A 23,963-nucleotide genomic window follows, 5' to 3' on the forward strand; every position below is an offset into this window, starting at 1 on the left:
ACCACAACGTACAGCATTTAAATTGACATAGGATATTTCCTGCTCTCCTGGAGAGAACTATGTTCACATTCAACATCACAGACCCTTGAAGAAAACCACAATGTACTGAACGCTTGAAATGTTCACATTTTCATTTGGAGTATATCAGAAGAACCCACTTCCAGACTGCAGTTTATCCTCAATGCTGAAGTCAGTATGAATGTTTCTGCTTGCTCCCACCCTTGGTACATGCTGACAGCCTTGGGAGCCTGATGGGGGAGCTGCCAACAGGTGCCCATGGGCAGGGCATCCTGTGCCCTCTCCTCCCAGTTAAGCCCATCAAGCAGCCACATGCTTTTCAATAGAGAGAAGAATTTTCTCCCTGGCCATATAAAGTATAAAAGCAACCCAGCCCGTAAAGAAGCTATGGTGGATTTAAACTGCAGTATTATAGTTGCAAGCTAGTACAGCAAAGCCAAAGGCATTTTATTTCAGGGCAGCTCTGATCTGTACGCCTCTCAGGTTTCAAAATATTTTTCTAGCATATGAAGTTCACAGTTGCAATTTCAAATCAACGCCTAAATGCGACGTCTCTTTGTTTTCTCATTTCATATCATTTCACTTCTAAATATACTAGAACAAGTGATGCTGAATGGACCTTGCACAGTAATTCCAGATGAAACTCCTGTCTTTGTAATCAGTCTGAGCTGTCCTGGGTATGCGTAAATAGCACTTCAGGATAATTACCTTGCACGGCGTCAGTAACTGCAATTCCATCTCTTAAAATGTATTATGTACTCACCTTAAGTATAGTGGCAACAGTCTCTTGTGAGGCATTTCTCATATCCTCTCCATTAACTGACAAAATCTGATCTCCTTGAATTAATCTTCCATCTAGGTCTGCAGCTCCTCCTTTAACAATGTCAGAGATAAACACTCCACTTCCATTTCTAACAATGCAAGAAGCATATGGCTAATTACACAATCCAATATTCTTTGGGAGAACAATTTAGATTACTTGCATATAAGACACATAAAAAGAAACCTGTGAGCAGAGGAAGAATGACTTTTACACCCCATTCAACCATTTGAGTGTAAGAAAATCTATGAGCTTTAAAATCAATGCATGTTTTGCTACATTTAATGCTGTCTTTCCCCTTGATCTGTTAGTTCTGACTGTCCGATCCATAAAGATTCATGAAAAATAGCACTTGTATAAATAAAAAGCCAAGGATCAGTCTAAGATGGAGTTAAACCGTCCCCTGATGTGCCTGATCTGAGTTATGCAGCCTTAGAAATGTATATATTTTTACATTCCCCCTAAAGGTTCAGCTTGGTTTCTTCTCTAAAAGCTTGGAGGCCCCAAACAGAGAAGCCTGCAGAAAAGACTTTTATAGTTTGCACACAAGTTATGCAGCAGAAAATCCAACCCCGCGGCTGTCTGCCTGCAGCGAGGCTTGTGAGCACGGCTGGGGGGCAGAGCAGATTTACGAGCTGCAGCCCCACATCACGACTCTCTTCCCCACACTGCAGGACCCCTCTGTGCCCAGCCCCAGCTACCAGGGTTTGCTGTGGATGAGCTGGTGCAGGCTGCAAGGCACGGGGCTGGCGTTTGGCATCCTGCGTGCAGCAGGACACAATGCTTTGCTGGCTGATAGCTGGCTCTTGCTGGATGGACTAAGGAAATTAGGTTACCTCTAAGGTGGAAACCCCTACATGCCAAGAACTTGTTAGCAACTGAAAGTTTTGTGCAGAAGCAATCAAGGGAGAGCTGGAGATTGCGATTACCATCTGTAGGGTAATTTACATAAGCTAAATTAATTACCCAACCCACAATCTGCTCTCAACACCTGGGTTAAGCATCACCAGTCTTGGGAAAAAAAAAAAGCAAACAAAAACCCCAAACTGCAGCAGAAACTTTACTGACCATTCGCAGTCAGCACAATAGCACCATGATCTGTACTTGAGAAAATACCAATTTTTTTTGGCAGTACAGAAGAGGAACCATATGATTCGCACACACTAGCACTGAATGAGTGCTTGCCTGTGTCATGCTGTAAATCTCTTCTAGCAATGAAAGATTAAATCTATCAGTGCTCTAGCTCGAATGATCTAATAGCAATGGTTTAGAAATACATCAGCAGAAAGTCACATTTTATTAAGCAGCTGTTACCCTCCACAGTATCTCAGATTCTGCTCTTTATTCACAGCACCACTGTCTCTAGTGCTGTATAGTCACTCACACAGCTGACAGGGATGGGGGTCTTTCTCTTTACCAGGCTCCTATCTTCCATCAAAACCGGTCACTTTGAAACAGAGTATGATAAAGATCTAACTAATAAATTCATTTTCAAAGGCATGTCCCAGTATTTGGAAATAAGGAGTTTTTTTTCCCCTATGTTGAAATCAGAACTGCCATGGTTAGGGCTCTCAGGCTCAGCCACAGCTATGTTTAAGCCATCATAACATTAAGCTACCAGTTCTGCATGTGTTCACTGAGCCTCACTCATTCACAGAGTGGGACACGATGCTGCAAACTGGGAGTCTTCCAGAGGGAACAGCAGCCTTTGTTACATAGCTCTGCTTTGGCTGTAATGGAGGAGCCACAACCCCACAGCATCCTCGAAGGAACCTTCAAGGATGAAATCTTCTTGCTTGAGGACTTCTTCCTTTATTTCATATTCCACTTAATGGCTACAGCTGTTCAAACGGCCAAAAGCAAGGTACTTCTTGTTTGCAGTGCATTCTGATTAGAGACACTTACCGTTTTCCAGCTATGCTGAGCCCCAGTCCTCGGCCTGTTTTCTTCTGAATATCTACATGGAAGATCTCTAAGTTTTCCTCATCTTTGTAATGAGCTTCATCTCTATAAACAACCAACTGCACCTTCTGAGGTGTCTGTCTCAGCGCAGTGATGGCTTCCTCGTGGCTGGCGTTCCGCAGATCGATCCCGTTCACCTGAAACAATCAGCGTTTTCTTTCCAAACGACACGTACCAACGATCCTTTCATCACATCCTACCCTGGTGTGACAGGCAGAATTTGTCAAACTGACACCTCTTGGCACTCTAATTAAGCGCTCTGATTTCCTACTGAATGAGATGGTGTGCATTGTGCCGCTGATTAAATCCAAACAATCAACATATTTCGGATCCTAAGCTTTGCGGGGGTTCCATCCTGCTTTCTAAGTGCTGGAGCCTCAACTTTACAACCAGTGCTTACAATTTTACAAGCAGATGAAGTAGGATGTGCTCCCTTCACTCTTCCTGTAGTTCTGCAGCCTTCCCTCCCTTCCAAGCAGCAATGCTGAACTTCCTTGCCCCAGGCTGGGTGACACCGTACAGCTTAAGGGCACAAGGAACCAGTGTCATTAGCAATGGCCATGGTGAAGCCCAGGCAGGACACACTGAATGGTTATTTTGCTTTGTTCCAATAGATGGCACACAAGACCACTCTTGGAGCACTAGAGTACATTTCTCTTACAATGTTTTAGTATTACCATGTCGACAAGAAGTTCTGACTGAATGCTAAAGTACCAGAAAAAAAACTATTGCAACTTGAAATCTAACCTCCTAACTTTGCCAAGCCTCATACTAGGATACCCTTTAAAGTGTTTGTTTTTCCTGTTGACAAAACCAACTTTTCTCTGTCAATACCAAAGAAATATCCATTTCATTTTCCAAGTCTGGTTAGGAACCACAGAATCATAGCATCCCCGAGGTCGGAATGGAGCTCCAAGATCATCCAGTCCAACCATCCACCCACCACCAATATGTCCCCACTAAACCCCATCTCGTACAACTCCTACCAACGTTTGGATGTTGTAGGAATTAGCATGGGCTGCAGCTGTTTTAACAATGCAGTCTCAATACATTTACACAACCTAATAGATTTTAAGGCAAGGAAAATATTTCTCTGTTCCTCTAAGTATGCCAAGCTATAACCATTTTAACTTAATTTCAACTTAATTAAACCGAGTCTGTCGTCATTATATTCTTTTGTACTAACTCTGTACACATCAGTATTATTTTCTTGACACAGGCATCTACGTGTGCTTTACACACTAATCTGAAACTAATTCAGTCATCCTTCTGCTTCATTAGTACAGCTTTTAAAAGCTGAAATAATAACAATATTATGGCGCACAAACATTAGCACTTTCCTGTTTGGCCAGTGAAGAATTAATTAACCTTCCCCATTTTTATCCCCTGCCTAATTATCGTGCTCTGCTAATGCGCAGTTATTTATAAAATGAAAACAACATTCAGCCCGAACGCTAAAAAAAATATTTGCAGTGCAAGAGCTGTAAAGACAGCTCCCCAAGTACCCCTCGCTATTTTTCTAACCCTACGCACCACCGCCTTAATGGCCATGCTGGGAATTTGTCCTGAGCTGACAGCGAGACACTGTAAGCAGCTGCGCCGACCGCTGCCTGACGCAAGCTTCATGTGCAGAGCAGCCCCTCGTTCTTAACCCCTTCCAGCTCAGCCTGCTGGCTGAAGGCAGAGCTGTGCTCGGCATCGTGGTGCCTGCGTGGGAGCCGCAGCCAGGCCTTGGTGTGATGGCAGAAGGCTGAGCAGTGCCAAGCAATCGGACGCGGCAGCTGATCCACGTTCTTTGAGAGCCACCTTGTTCAATTACATCTAACGTATTCTCAGTTGGTACCTCCAGTTTATATGCATCCATAAGGAAATACGAATGCATCAGGATGTTCTCAGCGATGGAAGAAGAGCTTTGTGTACCAGTCCTACAAACGATACCTGCTTTCTCCATGACAAAGCTATGCCAAACCGAGTGCAAACCTAATGAGACAAACATACATACAGAGACGTGCTCACCTCAAGGATCTGGTCTCCAGCCCACAGCCTGCCATCCCTGGCTGCCGCCCCTTCTTCATAAACTTCATGGATCACGATGGCATCCTGTGGGGACAAAGGGCTGCTGAGCAATCCCCACAACCCCACGTGTGCCACAACCCCACACACACCATGTCGGGAGAAAGAGTGCTACCACCATACAGAGATAGCTGCCATCGTCCCCAGTAAGAAAAATACCACCGCGCTCAGAATGTACAGACAGCTCATAAAAAGGCACAAAGGGTTTTGTTCACCACTGCAGGCTAGCCTCGGCTACAGCTTTTTAGGCTTCTGTGGCTCCTATCAGTTTTATACATTGGCATCGAGCAATACATGAACTCGGTGTGAACCGCTGCATTAATATCGTCTACTTTTTATGATATAATTTAAAACCAGATTCTTTGGAGAGCTGAATGTTTTTAGGGACTTGGCATAGGTCTCCGCTTTAAGCAAGAGCCGAATGCCTTGTGGTAAATAGCGCTGGTTAAATCTGTAAGAAATGAAATCCAGAAGAAACGAACAATGGCAAATGTTAGTTTATTACTGAGGTTGGAAAATGTAGGCAGTGGCAGATGTAGCTTCAGGGAAGGTTTCAGTGATTTAATCTTATTGCCAGCAATAGATGTCCCCAAAGAAAAAGCATTACAAAGAACATACTGTTCTCTTGCTGGTGCTTTCCCTTTGCATTGTTCTGGTTTGAGGTTTTTTGGTTTTTTTTCTTTCCCCCTGAAACAAATAGGTGAACATCCTGCTGCAGAGCTTCAGCTGTGACACTACCAGTGCTCACAAATAGATGGCCCACTTCAGGGCCACGAGCCACACTTTTTCCTCTACCATCGCTGTGGATAAACATGAGGCAATTTATTTAGCAGGTAGCAGACAACCCAGCCCTCAGACAAACACAACCAACAAAGCTGCTGTGGCTATGGAGCTCCTCCAGGAGCTTGCCACACCAGCCAAGCACAAGGCTCTCGCTGTGCCAGGTTGGCAGGGCGCATGCCATGCCATGCAGCCTTCCCATGGCAGGAGCAGGAAATAGAGGCCGTGGGAGAACAAAGCGCGCTCGTGTTTTGACAACACTAGATAGTACATCTCTCATCACTGATTTAACCCCCCCCCATGTTGCTTTGCAATGCTTCCCCAGCACACACGGTGTATGTTGAACAGAAAGAACCTGAATGCCCTAAAGCTAGTGCTCTGATCAAGACAACACTGGCAGCATTACTCTCTTTCACTCCCACTACACCTTATTTAATGATGTAAGCTTGTATCTACAGCCACTCCACTGCTGCCGAAGCACAGCACTGCCATCATAAGCTTCATGTTTGATGCATGTACACCAGTCACTGCAAAAAGCCTGAAGGGTTTTAATCACAAATGGATTACAGTTGATACGAGTGTCCCAGATGGGGAAAAAGAGATTTCAATCTACATAAATGAAGGCAAAATACTATGAGCTGTGTACCATGGTAATTAAGAAAATCAAAAGAACAGTCTGATTTAAAAAAAAACATAAAACCATTGGCAAATGCAGGGTTTTCTTGAAGTAACTGGAGCAGCAATTACCAAAGGGACTGAGCAACACGTCCACGTCCTCATCAGCAGCACCACCATGTGCCTCTGCTGCACATCTGAGATCTTCTCTCAGACTCTTTTTCTTTGATTGTTACCTCTGTTTTCAAAATGACCACCTAACTCTAGTCAACACAAGAGACTTCTGTCTGAGAGGAAGCCATCAGGGTGACAGTGATGTGTATTTTTACATGTAGTTTATCACCCCAGGCTGATCATGGGTAATGTTGGGAAATGCTGAGTCTTAGGTTTAGAACTTCAACAGCACGCTTTGCTTTTACTATTGTAAATACTTTCTGGCAAAAGGCATTTAGAAATCGCCAACAGAACACAAAATATTGACCAGCTTACCATGACAGCATCATTGAAGGGAGCACATAAACAGGAGGAGCAATGGCTGTTTACAAGGGTGGATAGTGATAGGACAAGGGAGAATGGTTTTAAACTGAGACAGGGGAGGTTTAGGTTGGATATTAGGAGGAAGTTTTTCACACAGGGTGGTGAAGCATTGGAACAGGTTGCCCAAGGAGGCTGTGGATGCCCCATCCCTGCAGGCATTCAAGGCCAGGCTGGATGTGGCTCTGGGCAGCCTGGGCTGCTGGTTGGCGACCTGCACACAGCAGGGGTTGGAACTGATGAGCGTTGTGCTCCTTTGCAACCCAGGCCATTCTATGAATCCATGATTCAAGTCAGGCACGCAAGGACAGTGGATGAATAAGACGTTCTGAAGAAAAATGGCATGTGATGGCATAACAGCAGACTGGGCATCTACACAAGAAAGTTAATTAAACCCTTTCAGACTATTTAATCTGATATTTCCTAACCTCTGAGCAAGGAACTTCCAACCCCATTCCTTAAAGTCTGTTTTCCACCTGTGATTGTTTTAAAAATGGTTAAAAAAAAAAAAAATCCCTGAAGCTACCAGGTTTTTCCAGTATTGCTTTAGTAAATGTAAAACCACACATACCTAAAGCTTAGATTTGGGAACCTCCAAACGTTATCAGTTTGAGCAATCTGCATCATCTATTTGCAAAGGCAACAACTCTACTCTGCGGTTCCTGCGTGTGTTAGAAGCCAGACATAGAACTAAAAATACATATGGCATGAAAAGGTACATTGCTATTCAGCCTGTGCCTATCCTGGAAGGAAACACCCAGCTGACCTGCCAAAGTACTGTTTTCTCAAATAGTTTGCTTTCTTTGAAAAAAAAAAAAATAGTTGTAAGAGGCTTATTGAACCAATTAAAAAACAGAATGAAGAAACATGCCTGCAGTGGCCCATAGCATCAATTAGCCTTACCTTCCTTAGGTTATGAATTATGACAGAAGACGCCTTACCTCTGTTATTTCTGGCATCAGCTCAATACATATTTAACCCAGAAGTAGTGTTTTTCCATTGAATCTAGTGGGATCTGGACAGACTCTGTTAGTTTTGATCACCCATGACAAATGGCTAGAAATTACTGATGTTATTTAATATTTTTATTGACATCAATATTTTAAAGGAGTTTGAACACACAGTCAAGAGACATAACATATTATTCCAGCCGTCTAACTACTGAGCCCCAGTCTGTAATGCCAGATTGGGGCTGTAACACTCATCTCAGTGCATTAGAAAACAAACTGGGATCTACCACGACTAAGTCAATACAGAACATTTATTTGAAGGATGGGTTCTGGTAATTGAACATCTGCAGCTCCTACTCACTAGCTTCAAACTCAGTTGTGCGCTAAGAATCTTGACAAGTCAAGACCTAAGTAGTTAAGAAAAAAAAAATCAATCAATCAAATGCAGAGGGAAGGGAAAGGGTGTCAGTGTCCAACTGGAGGCTGTATGTTAACAGTGGCCATAGACAGATTTTCTCTCACATCCTCCTCTCACTCCCAGTTACGTACAGATTAAGGCAGCCCATTATACAGCTTGTCAGAGCTGCAGAATCTGTTAGTGCAGGAGGGGGAAATAAAAACACTCTTACCATACCAAGAGCACAGCTATTTAAAGAAAGATGTCTTGTTGCTGAAAGCATACGCTTCGTAAGGTTTACAAATACATTCCAAAACCTACAGCTCTCATCTCTGCATATTTTGACAAAGACTCTCCGTTAGTCTGGCACCATTATAAGAATCAGGAATTAATGCAAAGTTTAACGTTTCCTATATGTGAAGGCAGGATGCACAAAAGAAGCCAGGGCAAAAAATCAGCATAATTTCATGCTAAACAAAGTCCACGCTCACAGGTGTAATCCAAGACTACCTGACCACGAAAACTTTGGAAATTGAATTAGGAGGGAAGCTGTCTGCTACTGCTGAGCTAACCAATGCTTCTATTGGAGGCTAACGAAATGGAAGGGCTGCAGTTCAGTGGAAGGAAGCTGACTATACTGTCGCTATCTATACTGAATTGCTAAAAACCCAACCAGAGTGGTTCTAAACCACAGCAAGAACCTGGTTGATAAGTGAAGTGCTTATCAAATGTGCCCTGCAGTACATCAGACAGAGCTTTGGAAGGTTCAGGTTTGGGCTGTGGGACAGCCATGCCCCACTTGCTATTGCTTTACCAGAATATTATGGGTGTTGCACAGCCTTCTTGCAAACAAAGGGCAGGCAAAGGAGTGCCAATTCTCACATTGACAGAAGAGATTTTTGGCTGTGGAAGGAAAGGCAAGGACTGAGAAGCAGTAGAGTTCTTGATCAACATGATGCAGAGCAGCGTTAGTGAGGAGGTAATGACCACTGAACAGTGAGTGCATTGCTGCTAAATTTTGCAAGCTTGCCTATCTGAGATTTACTCTTGGGAACATGCAGAAAACATACAAAGTGTGATCCACATCGTGTTTCCTTCTAAGGGAGGGGAACAGCACTGAACTCTTGGGGAACCTGATCTCAACTGCCCCCCAGCTGTGGGTATTTCTTCTTGATTTATAACAACTTTGGAGACCCGGCAGGGGAAGGCTATCAACTCACCATCAGCAGAGAGCACAAATAGAAACGCTCCCATTAAGAATTACATTCAGTAAGAGTGACAGCTTAATCCCTGTATCTTAAATGTCGAGACGCGCGAAGGCAGAGACCTCAGGCAGTGACCACGTAGCACTGTCTTAATTGAACCTTGGGGAGAAAGGTGGCAAAGTCAGCTTCCTATTCAGGAAAACCACTGACCAAGCAAACTTTAAAAGCCTGCAGGACCATAAACAGTGCTGAGGAAGGCTCACAAGCTGTCTGGATTTAGGCTGAGACTGCTCGCACATTTGCTGCGAGTTTCTTGCATCTGAGCCAGTTTCTTCTATGCAGCCATTCTGCAGAAGGGCAGGTTTGCAATGCAGGTGCCCTTTTCAATGGAAAATCAACCCCAGACCTGGGTTGTTTGCAAATGCTGGGAGCAGAGAGTGAAGGAGTAAAGGGAAGCAAGTAACGAAGGAGGTTCAGAAGTAAATGCTGGGTATTTTGATGAAGTGGAATCATTTGATAAAAGGTGGGAGAGTATACAAGAAGGGAAATCTCAAGAATTGGGGCAGAGAAATCCCCATGTAGCGGACTGAACCTGAGAGAAAAAGGCCTAAATTTTGCCTCTTCCTTCTCTATGGCTTCTTGCCATAGTACTGAATAGTTCTTAACTACTTCAGATCATTCATAACAAGCTATTCCTTTAACTGAACTACTATTGGAGTTTGCCTTTGCTCTGCTACTCGTCTGAGACCCAGCCATTATTTTGACAGGATCAAAGGCACTTCACAGAAGTGAAGTGAGCCACTACACGTGGAGGACTGCAATAATCACCAGCACAAAACAGCACTGAGTAAGGTGCTCAGTTGGAAACAGGTTGTTTTAAAATCCCAGACTGTGCTTTCCAAGATGTGCTTTTTAAAGTTGCAATCATTAGACAAAAAGCAGAACAGTCGTGGGCGTAGAAACCAGATCCATCGCTCTGTCCCCTACGGCTGTGAGGCTCTTTCTGCCACCACAGGCACCAGCAGCCATTTGTCCCAGACAACAAAGCACTGCGTGGAAAAAAGGTACGTGTCTCCCAGAGCAGACACTTCTGAGCACACAGATTCATGCTGAACGTCCAGATCAAAACAGCGACGGCAGGTTTTTGGGAACCTTCATTGCTGGGCAGTGATGGAAAGCAGGCAGAGCAAACTGTTGGGACTGTATTAATCCCAAGTGCCTGTATCTCAGTTTGGGCTGTAGTTGGGTGAACGCAATCTTTCCACTGCCAGAATTATGGTATGCAGTAGAAGGAAAAAAGCTTTCTGTGTGCATTTGAGTACTTTCCTGAGGAAGCAAAGCAATAAGCTACATAACATCCTGGAAAAGATACTTGCAGAGTTAGTTGACAAGCTGTATTTTCCTAAGCTATTATTACGCATTTTCAACAAATTTCCTACACAGCTACAAACGTTACACTAAATTAACTTTTAGTATAGATAATAAAGTTACAAGGGCTTTTGCTGACTACAGGATTAGACTTATCCCTTTCCCAGGACAAGTAAAACGTCATTAGTTATTTCCTTTTCAACTTTTATAATACTTTGTCCAGAGCAGTAAAATTGTCATTTCGTTTTTACAGGCTGGTTCACAGATAAAGTAGAAATCGACCAGTTGCACAGGGTGTTTTGCTGAAGAATTAGTCCCATATAAGCATCTTTCAGTAGTCAGAATAAAGGCAGCTGCTCCTTACTTGTAGGCACAGGAAATTACAACCATTCTGATGGGATCTTCCACTTGCAGATCAAAATGGAGCTTAGAAGGCAGCAGCTCAGCAACAAAAGCTGCAGGTCAGCTCAAAACAAATCACTTGACTTCTCACAGAAGTTTACCTAATGCTGTGTGCTGCGTGCACTTCTTTGCAACACTCAAATATTTTGACTCCGCTAGCATTCGCAAGCCATTAACAGGCACCCAAAATCCCAAGCCAAACACTACCGTAATAAAACAGACTACATCATGTAAAAATGTATTACTGTGTTAATGTAAAAATGCTTTACCGCTGCATGATACTGAAAAACTTCTCCACTCAAGGTCAAAACAAAAGGTCTGTTTCCCATTTAAGAACAAGCCCTCGCAAGAGATGGTGTTCACTTGCCAGCTTTCATAAAAAAGATTAATCCACAACATCAATATGAATATAATTTTTCATACTAAAATACAGATTTATTTTAAGGAAGTGGATAATATTTGTATTACATTTTATAGGCCCCTATAGTTACATCTGGTCCTTATTTATTTAAATTTTATTCAGCTTGCATAATATTTTTGCTTACAGTTATATTCTCTAAGATCAGAAAAGCTCAAACCTGAAAATTCAATGGCACTATTCATTAACATTCCTTCGGTCTGCAGTCATAGACATTTGCAAGCTCTCCTTTGATTCTGAAATAATAAAACTAAGGTAATAAGATGTTTAGTGTAAAAATATATGACTTAAGTCAGAATGATAGAAGGAGCTATGTTTCTATGAATCACATGCCAAAGCAAACCCAAGTTTTTCAAAAAGTATACGTGCTCATTTTAAAGGGAATAATAAAACACAGAGCTACATATTAAAATGTTAACTCTCTCACTCTCATTATTTCATTAAATAAAAAAATATGAACATTTACAGTGTATGTGCATAACACAGGATAGAAAGGATGCCTGAGATCCTGAACACATGCAAGATACAAAGCCAAAGTCAGTGGTTTCAACAGCCAGCAAACAAGATACCCCCGAAGTCCATTTTGATGTCCTACTGCTTTTGTATATCATTAGCTTGAATGTTATGGTTGATTTACACTCCTGGAAGACACCAACTTCTCCAAGCAAATTGTTGCTAGCCATAGAGTCAAGCCCAACCATTGCCAAAGAGCTATCAAATATACGATTTGCAAAACTTACTGCTTCAGTTCCCATTTGTGATAACTCATGTACAAAGCAGTTTGGTTTTTTCATGCTGTGCAACATAATGTCCTTTTCGGAATCATGATGAATCCATCAATTTCATTTTTACATTACCCAACCAGGAGTCAAAGCAATTCCTCACAATTTCAAGCTAAATGTGTTTATCACTGTCAATAAATTCTCTTCTAATTCATGTCAGTGACAGCTAACAAGTAATTGAATGTTTTCCCCTCCATCACAAACTTTTCTCCTATAATACCCAAGTCATGATAAAAAACAACAACAACAACAACAAAAACCTTGGAACTCCTATTACCAATTTTTCTTCTCTTGCTCCATTCACTGTGTAATAGATTTAACAGCATCAGTATCTATATTGAATGTACTGATGAAACCCTCCTGAGGCCAATGTCTTGCTTTTCATTTGTGGTTACAAGGTAAGCATATTCCACTGAAACAGTTCAGTCTTAGCTGGACTTGATGGCTGCATGAAAAGTTGCTCAGACCTTGACTGTCTATAACTGATGGAGCTATTTTTTGCCTGAATATAAATACAACTGAGATTGGCAGGGGAGGAGGAGGGGAAAGAAAGCCCAACCGATGGAGAAATTGTTTGTTTAGTAATGGAGAAGTCACATCAGTCTGCACATTGAGGTATGTCTTCACTGCTGAATGTGCAGCATAGCACAAACCACAGATAGCAGACTTGACTCTGGTGTTGGTAACAGCCTGGTCTTGGCAGCGGAGATCCTAGCAGGGTAATTAGCCCTCACAGCTCCAGGGGCAAACAGTGAGCCCTGAACAGCTGCAATTTAAAGTCACTGTTTTCTTGATTATTCCCTTGCCCTTCCTTAACAGATGGGGTTTATGCAAGGTATGACTCACCTGAACTGACAGAATAAATCTAAATACTCTTCTGTCAAACTGCATCCCAACCATCACTCCCCCTGCACTGCTGCACGCCAGAAAGCCTCCTGGGCTAGCAGAGGTGATTAGGAAAGACTTTCCTTTCTGACTCTTGTGTTACCAGCTCTTGCAGCAACTAGCATTATAGCTGAGCACAGGCATACTCTGCTGCTTTTTGGATCGTGGCTAAAGTTTTCCAGGTTCCTGGCTTTGTGGACCACTTTATTTTACAGATGGAATACCTTAAAGTCTGTTAATTGCCTTAAAAATACTTTTTATTAAAGCCAGCTGAAAGCAAAAGCAAAAAAAAAAAGTATATATCAAAGCAGACAACCCAGAACAAAAATTCTACACAAGAAGTTTGTCGTCATCTTCAATAAAAAAGATACAGGACACAGACTGCTTCTTTTTATTCCTTCACTGTTGCTCCTGTAAGATACCTGACTGGCTTCCTAGGTCCAAAGAGCCCTTAGGTTACTGCTCCTATAACATGTTTTTCCAATTTATATTCCATCTTCAGCACTGATTTGTGGCTTCAAGCCCCACCTGAGCCTCTCTCTGCAATCTCCTCCTTTCCTATGGTTTTCTAACTCAGCCTGAGGGGAATGTCCATGCACCAGCCTCCATCAGCCCCGAATGCCCTGTGACATGTCTGAGCACCTTCATCGCCCAGGCAGCACACAGAGCCATAACTATGAGTTATCAACTTGACCATTACTTAATAACCCAGCTGGAAGCAGAACAGTGCTCTCACCTACCTGTTTTTATCTCAGAGCAATGTTTTTTCCATATACTGCCGAGATTAAAGTCCTTTTTAACTGACAATTTAATTTATATAACATCATAGAATCATTAAGGCTGGAAAAGACCACAGGGATCATCAAGTCCCACCATCAACCCCTCATCCATGCCCACTAAGGGAAAATTTCACTGCAAGTTGCTCGCTGGCCCCGACGTGGCAGCATGACAAAAGGACGAGAGTGGGGTTAGGATCAATGAGTCCCACACGCAATATGGAGGAGTACAGGGACAGCTTTCTTAAACAAACCCTCGATCCTCTGACAAAAGAGAAGGCTCGAGGCCCCAAGCAGCACTGCACGAGGTCAGCCGTGTTCCCGGGGCCTGAAGGCCTGCGTCCCATGGCTGGAGTGCCTCAGGCGCCCTGGGAGTGCTGGCAGCTGCCAAGTGACAGTGACGCTCCTGTCAGGTTTATGGCTGCTATTTGCAGCAGTGGGACCGACAGGCTTTTATAAATCATTCAGCCAGGGGAGGGAGAGGGCAGGAGGGTGTCCTGGGGAGCTGCGTTTGAGCCCCAAACCTCATTTTAGGATCTATTTTTCTTTTCTTAGGGGGAAGTTTTGTTTTTTGAATTCCCACTCAGAGTCACTTTTACAAGTTTTACAAGTTTGATTGGACTGCAACCAAATAAAAGACGACTTCTCACAAATGGAAAGCCCTGTACTTCAGCCAGCTCTGCTCTGCAGTTTAATTGCTTTAAAGAGAGGCCATGTGTTGTGCTCTCTCAGGGGTAAAGGAGAAGGTGAAAGGAAAGACAGTGAAGGAAAAAATAATATAAAAACAAAACCAAAACCCCACCAACCCTCAGAATAGAAGGAAGCAGGATCCCCAGCAGCCTGGAACTCGACCCCATAAAGACAAATCCACAGGACAATCTTTCCTTCCTTTTTTCTATGTGCCTTTTCTATGAGCACATCCTTCCAGCTGATGCTCCCCTGCTCTCTTCTAAGCATGCAGTCATAATGCTTTGTGGTAAATACATGCAACCCAAAAGGTTTTGCAGGTTTAATGGGATGGTCATCTTCTCAACAGTAAAACATTTTACAGGGGTTGAGCCATCGCTTTCAACCTCCCAAACAACTCCATCTTCCTGCTCACAGGCTGTATTTTTCAAGTTGCTACTTGATGACTTTTGATGAAATTCTTCAGGTTATGGCTTAAAAGCCATATTCCGTGTTTCGTTCTGATGCACCCCTTTTGCAGGCTGCCAAGTTTATTATTCCAAAAGCTGGAACTGTTTAAAATAGATCCAGAACATTCAGAAGTGAGCTGTCCCATCACATATGAACTGCTGTTGTGCATCAGTGCTGATTACCAGTAGCCAGTTATGCATTTTTAGATTGAGTGCATTTGAAAACCATGGCCTCCTTCTGTCCCCAGCACTGGAGCTGGGTCTCCTCATCATCCAATAGCTGCTTGCACAGCTGTACAGGTATGAAATAAAGATACTCCAGTGGAAAAGGAGTGAGACACAGGTGTCTGTGTCTTGTTTGCTCACAGAAGAGAAAGGCAGAACAAATTTCTGCAGTTGTGCAGCAGATACAAGCATCAGCCCCACTGACTTGCCACTACTCTGCCTCCAGTGGAAAACGTTTCCACGGCCCTGTCATGGCATCTCATCTCTGTGGTCTGTGTGCACTGAACCATAGGAGCATGAAAGACAGCAAATCCTTCCTTCATGCCTCCAGAAATAAGGTTCTATTCCCATTCTGACTCCAATCTGACAATTCCCATTTCAAAAAGTGCCTTTACAAACAAACAAATAAACCCCAAGCAAACCCAAAACTACTGAAACCTATTACAGCTCAGCATTAACTTCACTGCACTGAAAAAAACTGTGGGTGTTGGGTATACAATTTCTGTCACATGACTGCACCTCTGGAAGTGATGAACTTTACAGCACTGCTGCATAAGCAGTGAAGCCTTAAGTCAGTTTATTTTGCCTATCTTGAAAGTGAAATACATCCCACCATTTAAATGATGGAGAGTAAGAAAAAATAGATGGCTCAGCATCAATTAGCTGTTTTGTTGTATTTCTACTCTAGTCCAAGAAACCCAAACAGAAAATGTCTTAGTCTTGATTACCATCTTCTTTTAACCTCTTAACCTCTCTCCAATCTGTTATATAAATTATTTCAGATTTTTATCAAAGCTTTTTGACTTCGTGGCAAAAATAACCCACACCAAATCTCAAAATAATCTGGGAGAGACTGGCAGTACGGGACAGAGTGATGCTGATCCCATCATCACACATCCCCGTTTTAAGAACAGTGTGCAGGGACTCATTTTGGGAGGTCTTATAATGCAAGAATGAGAAATGTTGGAACTCAGACCTCTCTCCCCCATGAGTTTCACATTTACTGCATAGACCTCTTAAATAAAAACTCCTACAAAGACACTTCAATGATTATGTAATGAAAGCACAAAACTTAACCAAAACCACTTACTTAATTTAAAACTTTTGCATTTTTCTCATCTGCTCTGTAAAATAGGTATTTGTAATTTTCATTTATTTATATGAAAATCTCATGAAAGACACATACCAGATTGTGTCTGACAGACTGCCACGTATTATTTCCAAATTCCAGTTAAATGAAAAAAGCAGAGAGATGATTCATGCTGAAACTCCCATTTGAATTTACTCAGCACTGAGGAGCTAGATAAAAAAGAGACTAGATACAGAACAGTGCATGGCTGGACAGAGAGAAAATTGTATAGGCTGATTTAGCCTTCAGAGTAACTCAGATCTATCTCCATGTGAAACAGTAATTCATTCGGTCTCCATGTAGTCAGAGACTTAGATAAGTGGGATGGCAAGCTGAACCTTTTCCAATTTCAGCTTTCATGCTGTAGAAGATACAGCCTACGATTTGCAAAAATAAAATGACTATTCCTTACACTTGCTTTTTCCCTTGGTCTGGAAAAAGATTATTACATTGCAACTACTTAAAATCTGTGCCTGCTGACAGTCAAAGCACTTTGTTATTTAACTTTCAACCAACATGATATTTTGGGGAGCAGTTGCAGATAACAAAGCAGGTCTATTGCTCCAAATCTCTCTGTGGCGTGGCATTCAGAAGAACCCAATAAAGACCCCTCTATAACAGACATGTTTACTGAAAGAAATGAACGTGGCATTTAAAAGTAAGCTACTTAAAAATATAGCATCTCCTAAATGGGGAGAGGAATCAAAACATCAACAGCAGAGGCAGAAATGGGTTTAGCGTAAACAACTTGCTGAGTTTACACTTGAACTGTTATATGTTAAAATAGATGAAGACAATTTCTTTTCTTGAACAGCATAGCCAAGGTCAGATTAAGCTTGAAGACACAGAATTACAACAGAAAATGATAGAAGGCAAAATCATCAATGTGATTCCGAAGATTGTAGTTTCTAGTTTCTCCTCCACGTACTGACCAATTAATTAAGCTCTTAAGAGACTAACGGCATAGTTTCTTTACCTCTTCTTAGTTAGCAGGGACAATAATATATTAGTTTAACAGGAGCTCACCAGTGGGGTGTCTTTCCCTCCAACAATGCTGAGTCCAAGTCCTGATCGACCCTTAGATATCTCTATAGTCATCTCCTGCCCAGGAACAATAGGACAAGTCGCTGGGTCCACGGGCAATGGAGGTGGTAAGATATCTAAGAACACAAAAGGGTAAAGGAATAAGTCACACTATCAGACAAGAGAAAATAAAACAATTTAAGAAGTCATATGAGAGCAACTAATTAAACTCTTGTTTTGCTCTTCATCCAATCTAAATCAACCTTGAAGATCATGGTGAGTCATTTTTCAAGTCTCTAAATTAGAACAACTCCAGAGCTCTAGGAGGAAATGTTCAGAGAATACGTCTGGGAGGACATTTAATTCAGATACGACCTATGCAAGTCAGATAACAATAGCAAGGTGTATTCCAGTCAGGGTATATAAGGCTATTTCCCAACACTATAGAAATGCCAGGATGTCTCAGATTATCTTTATTTTCATTTAAAGAAATGAGCAACACCTTCAAAATCTCAGATTAGGTATTAAATACATACAATATCACTGAAAAAAAAAATAGTATTTCATACTGCGGTTTGTGATTTCTGTGTCTGGAGAGAGATAAGTAGGTGCTGACACCAGGGGTATCTCCTGCAAGTTGGCTGATACTTTTGCTGAAGATTTGGATTGTTTCATCTGTTTAAGGACCTAAAAGTGAAGCACAGTGGAAGCACAAGAAATCAGTTATCAAACACAGAAAAACGCGTTAAGGACCAGTTGTCTCCCTGATTAGCATGACCTACTAAATCTACCAAGTCAACAGACAGGAAATATAATAAGCATAGGTGATGAACTGAAAACATTCAATTTAAAAATAAATGACAAATCAGAAAGACTGGATAACTGCGCTTCCAGCAATGCTTGTGTAGGAAGCTTGTGTGAACAGAACTTCACCCTCCTCAGTGGTGCCTCTCATGCCAAGTAACTGCTTTGTTTGTTTGAACAAAGAACATTCCTGACATTAGCCTGTCTGACTATTCGATGTACTGAAGGAGAAAGAAATCATTTTTAAAGTCCCATCTCTCTCAAAAATTATTCTTGTATTTCTCCAGTTACCCCTCGTCCCCCCTAAATCACACAATCCATGGCTAAATCCAGCTCTCTAACATAAATACACCTACATTTTCTGGGAGCTGCTCCTCTACTTCCAACTGATCCACCAACACCGGTTTGTCAGCTTTATACTTCACATCCTAAAAAGTCCAAACAGAAAGTGAGGTGTAATTGAAAATGTAATATTATCTTAAATACAATATTTTCCAAAGAAATGGCTATTCTGGTTCAACACAGTGACATTTCATCATCACTGGAAGTACACTTCTAGTGCACACAGCTGAAGTCCAGAAGTTAGAAAAGTTACTTAGAAAAGAATTAAGAATTACTGGAAATTACTATGAATACAGAGATTAACAAGAATTACTAAAAATGCATAACATTTTTGGAGTGGATTTTCTGGGAAGGGATTATCCTGCATTGTTTCTATTGTTCCTGAAAAACGTGGAACTAGAAAGGATGGAAACACATCTGTGGAGTGATGGGATCAGCCGTTCCCATGTGATATGGAAACACACAGGTATAGACCATACCGTGCCTATAGCTGAAAGGAATTCAAAGTCACCTGTTCTCTTTTTTTTAATTGCTTCTCAGTAGAACTGAACATACTGCTTGTACTTAAATAAAGCAACTGCTTACAATGCATAAAGCAGCCTCATCAGGAATGTCTCAAACAATGGCACAATCATAGGCACCACTTGTATCCTAATTTCTTTCCACGCTCTTGCAATACACCAAGGAACATTTTTTCTTCTCCAAGTGTCTCCAGATAGTTACAGTGCCCTCCCTTTGTTATTTCTATGCCAAGCCTGGGCCACTTTGATCACAGCATTAGATTTGGTTATCTTACCTCACGTTAAAAGCACCAATAAGCAAATTTTCTGAAAAGCTGAATACCAAATTCAAAGGACAGAGATATTCTGCAGCTCAAAAGAATTTCTAATTAAGATGACAATTCATACATAAAACAAATCAAATGTTAGGTTACCAGGCTTGGAAATACTGGCCCTGTTTCCTGTTGCCATATTACATTTATTCATGCCAAGCCCCATAGGCTTGACTCCTGATTTTTTTTCTTGCTGTGCTCATACAACAGAAACTGTTGTATGTATGTAAACCCAAAGGGATAATAAAAAAAGTGAGAAAGAGTGATCTGAATCTCATGTTATCAGGAGCACTGGCAGAGAAGTGGGAAGGTTGCTTTGCCGCTTTATGAGAGATTGCTTTAATGAGCAATACAAAATAATTCCATACTTCCCTTTTCCATTCTGATACACAACTAAAATGTGAAACTTCACCTTTAAAACCCTCTAATCCTCTCCACTGAAGCTCAGACTATGTTGGAGGCATCTGGACAAAATGAAGAAATTTACAGCCACTCCAACACTGCATTGCACACTCAGCAATTGCCACAAGCCTGTGACCCAGCCGGTTTAATGGGATTCATTTTCCCAGCTACATTCAGAAGCATTCTTACAAAGCTCCTCCTCTTTGTTAGTGCCTCAAGAACACCTTTTCTGTTTGTCTCAAGGACAGATTGCTGTTCCAAGTTCAGATCTTTAAGCAAAGTGAATTCACCCCCCCAATGAAGCTCAGTATGATTACCCCACCGGTGAGTGACGCACGCGCTGCCAGGACATGAGGTGTTTCAGAGCACATGCAACAGCTGTTCAAGCCACTTTCACCTTCATAAAGCTAGAGGTTTTGAGAATCTATTGATTCCCCCCAGCACCACCATACAGAAAGTAGGACGGCAGCAGTGCGCAGAGCACCACGGCCTGCTATCAGGACACCTCAAACAGCAGCTAATAAGCGTGCAAGCTTTGCCTAACACTTCCACTGGCTCCAGTTCAGATACAAAGTTGTTTTCTTTCCCCTTCTTATCATCCAAGTCCACAACAATGTCCATTACATAACTTTAATAAGTATAAAGTGATGAAGTGACAACAAAAAATATCTCGGGAGAGGCTGACAAATTTATCAGCTGCACAGGATGACAGGAATACTTTTTTTATGGCTGCTGTCGCTTGGTGAGACATCCTGTCTGTGCTCTGCACTGCATGCACTTGCAGAAGATCTGCTGATAAGCACATACTTTCTGTTTACTCAGTGAATTGATCTCACATGTTGACTTTTACATTCCTGATTTATCCTGACATAAGACTGACAAATTCAATAACAATGGTGAAGCAGCATTAGCTCCAGTAGCAGCCATCACGCCATGAAAAACAAGGCACTGTTTTCTTTTGCCTCAACAGCCACTAAAAGATTGCAACAGAAGTCTCTCTTCCTCAAAACACCTCAAAATCTTGTGGTGCAATTGCAGTGTTGAAGTCTTAATACCACTATGACTCTGAACCCATATCCTGCTGGTCTGATGACAACTAAATTTTTTCAGCATTTATGAACATAAAATAGGCTTTCTAGAAACATTTGCCATGTAATTTTAAAATCTGACATTCAGAAGCTTGTCTCCAGTATTTTTCATCCATTTATGCTCTCAAATTAAGGGTTGGCCCAACTGAAGCCACAAGGTACTGAGCAGTCTCATTCACAGACATTCAAACACTTGTCTAGATCTACCTCCCAGTCCTTAAGTTTTGGTATCTATTTATTAAATGGAAAAAAACATATATAAAAATCAATACATCACATCTAAGCAAAGTGCCAAGGAACAGAGGCAGAGCTGCACAGCAGCACCAAGACTGGCACTCCTGGTCTTACCAGTGACCTGGGGCAGGTTCCTTCCCGGCTGGGCCTGTGATTTCTATCCTTTCTTGCTTCATATCAAGCCTGAAAAGAAGCTGCCAATATTTTCTGTGCCTCCTCCTGTCCCAGTGGCATCTCACCTCCATGTCTATCTTGGGTTGCTGCACTTTTTTCCACTTCTATTTTTTTGCACTAAATTCATGTTTCCTCCATTATCTTTCAAAAAACTGCACAGTACCTTATCCTATGTGAAGAGTACATATCCTACATTAAAAAAAAAAAAGATCTCTTCATAAAAAAACTTATTTTGCATCTTTTTTTCCACTTAGTCCATAACCCATCATTTCTTTTTGCCAAGTTGACTAAGAGCAGCAATAAAAGCAAGTGAGTTGCACCTACAAATGAACACAAGAAAACTCTTGATTCATTTAGTACATCTCAGCCCAAATGAGGACCTCTGAACAAAGCTAAGAAATATTTACATAAATAATTTAACTGCAATTTGTTAGGAACATGAACAAATTCATTTGAAAGTTGGTTAATTTTGATACTGAAATATTTACTTGTTATAGGACACTATAAATCTGTTCACCACATCAGAACATGATGGAGCCAGAAGAAATTAGGGAAAAAAAATAAGGAAAACAAGTGTCAGTTTTCCATACTGAAGGACTGCACATACAAAGTGTGCACATAAAGCAAGTATCAGAGAATGCTCTCCTTGCAAAAAGAGTGAGTGGACTGCTGGGAATAGATTGTCTCAGCACATTGTATGTACCTCTAAGTTAGTCGCTTCTCAGCACATAGTTTTCCATTTTAAACTTTCAACACAGAGTCCAAAGAAGAGATTAAAATTGAACCCTGAAGGACTTTCACGTTTCTCATAATGCACAATCCTGACATACTAAACAACAGCAACAAAAACCTATCTGTATCAATGAGAAGTTCAGTATTTATTACAGTGCATACTGACAGTAACACATTAAATCAGAAGTTATGGGCTCGATGCACAAATTACTGATAGTAACTCTATAACTATGTTATTCAGGAGGCAAGACCAGATTATGATAACAGCCATTTTGGCCTTAGAATTTATGAAGCTATGAATATAAATAAGAAAATGATTTACAGAGCGTATATTTTTTCTGATGTTTGTCACACGTGGATAGCAAGAGTGGAAACCAAATCCCCTAGCAGAGAAAGAGCTCCAGAGACAGCCAGAACACTACTTACAAATACTTAGCTCAATATTTTAACAAATTATACTGAAGTCACAACTCATCAAAACACACAAGGAAAGCTATGTATGTAAAGCAAAAGATTTGATTGTGCTCTTACACATATTGGATATTATTCTACAAAAGCGTGCTGTCACACTCCAACCAAAGGCAGATAAAAAACCCGAAACAATTCTAAGCTGTGATTGTTACTGAGTATTGATTTAAGTCGCTTACAGCTTTGCTAGGCTCCTCATCAGACAGGCTTTTCATGACAACGTCCAAGCTTGGGTCTTCTTCACTGCTTGGGGTTTCAGTGCAGCTGTGATCCTGGTAGAAAGGAATGAAAAGCAGTCTTTAAACAGAGCTACAAACCCCCATAGCAGCTGAAGTAAAAAAAAAAGTCAATGTTACCTTTCCTTTTGTTTTTCTAAACAAGTAGCAGCACAAAAAAGTAATAAATAAATAAATAAATAAATAAATCCACAATTAAAGCATCCTAATGTCAGGAGACAAATAAGTGATACAAGTTTTGAAAGAGAGACCTCAGTCTGCACTCAGCCAGCCCCAAGTACAACGAGGCAGTCTGATAGCAGCACCCAGCAGCAGATCTGGGTCAACATTCAAGGCCAGATGAAACTGGAAGCTTCCTGCAGACCACTGGAGAGGGGACGAGTTCCCCACATGCTCAATGTGCTGAAGGAATCCCACTGTTCCTTCCTGCCTGCTGAGCGGGTTGGCAGCATCAGGACCGAGTGCTCTGCCCTAGAGGAATCAGCAAGGCCAAAGCCCTTCTACTCAGGGCATGTGGCCACCTTGCTCAGCAGGCTTCAGCCTGGAGCCACCTGAACTGTCCTCCACCTGAAGAGCAAATGTCTCCTCGGGATTCAATTACTTCTGCGCATCGCTGAGAGAATACTGAGAAGGGCATTCAGAGACAGCTGATGGAGAACGAATGAGTGAAATTAATGGGGAGAATACTGATGTGGTTAGGCCCAAGATGTGCTCCTGAAGCTCCTTCTGCATAGGCTCTGGCTTTCAAAAAATCATAGAATAGCTTCGGTTGGAAGGCACATCAAGGATCATCAAGTACCGACCCCTGCCACAGGCAGGGCTGGCAGCTGCTAAATCAGCTACTAAAGCAGGTTGTCCAGGGCCCCATCCAACCTGGCCTTGAACACCTCCAGGGATGGAGCATCCACAACCTCTGGGCAGCTGTTCCACCACATCACCACTCTCTCAGTCAAAAACATGCCCCTGACATCCAATCTAAATCTCCTGTCCTTTAGTTTAAAACCATTCCCCCTTGTCCTATCACTATCTAGCCACATAAAAAGTCATTTTCCCTCGTGTTTATAAACTCCCTTTAAATACTAGAAGGCTATGAACACATGCTGCACACATGCACTGCATCGAAGGTATAACAGGTTTCTCTCTTTCTAAAGAG

The 23,963-nt window shown here is 41.8% G+C and overlaps 1 protein-coding gene across 11 annotated transcripts in view; it reads right to left on the reverse strand.

The window, feature by feature from the left end:
* Positions 1–23,963, reverse strand: part of PATJ (PATJ crumbs cell polarity complex component) — a 143,090-nt gene that overhangs the window by 14,967 nt on the left and 104,160 nt on the right. For all 11 annotated transcript variants that reach the window (XM_048946051.1, XM_048946052.1, XM_048946050.1 and 8 more), the window contains 7 exons: positions 22,754–22,846; positions 18,659–18,730; positions 18,068–18,185; positions 17,502–17,635; positions 4,817–4,900; positions 2,744–2,937; positions 782–929 (listed from right to left, as the gene is read on the reverse strand). In XM_048946051.1, the coding sequence (XP_048802008.1) occupies positions 782–929; positions 2,744–2,937; positions 4,817–4,900; positions 17,502–17,635; positions 18,068–18,185; positions 18,659–18,730; positions 22,754–22,846 (843 nt within the window). The remainder of the gene's footprint in view (positions 1–781; positions 930–2,743; positions 2,938–4,816; positions 4,901–17,501; positions 17,636–18,067; positions 18,186–18,658; positions 18,731–22,753; positions 22,847–23,963) is intronic.

The sequence above is a fragment of the Lagopus muta genome, chromosome 5 (assembly GCF_023343835.1).
Source record: "Lagopus muta isolate bLagMut1 chromosome 5, bLagMut1 primary, whole genome shotgun sequence".
NCBI classification, from domain to species: domain Eukaryota; kingdom Metazoa; phylum Chordata; class Aves; order Galliformes; family Phasianidae; genus Lagopus; species Lagopus muta.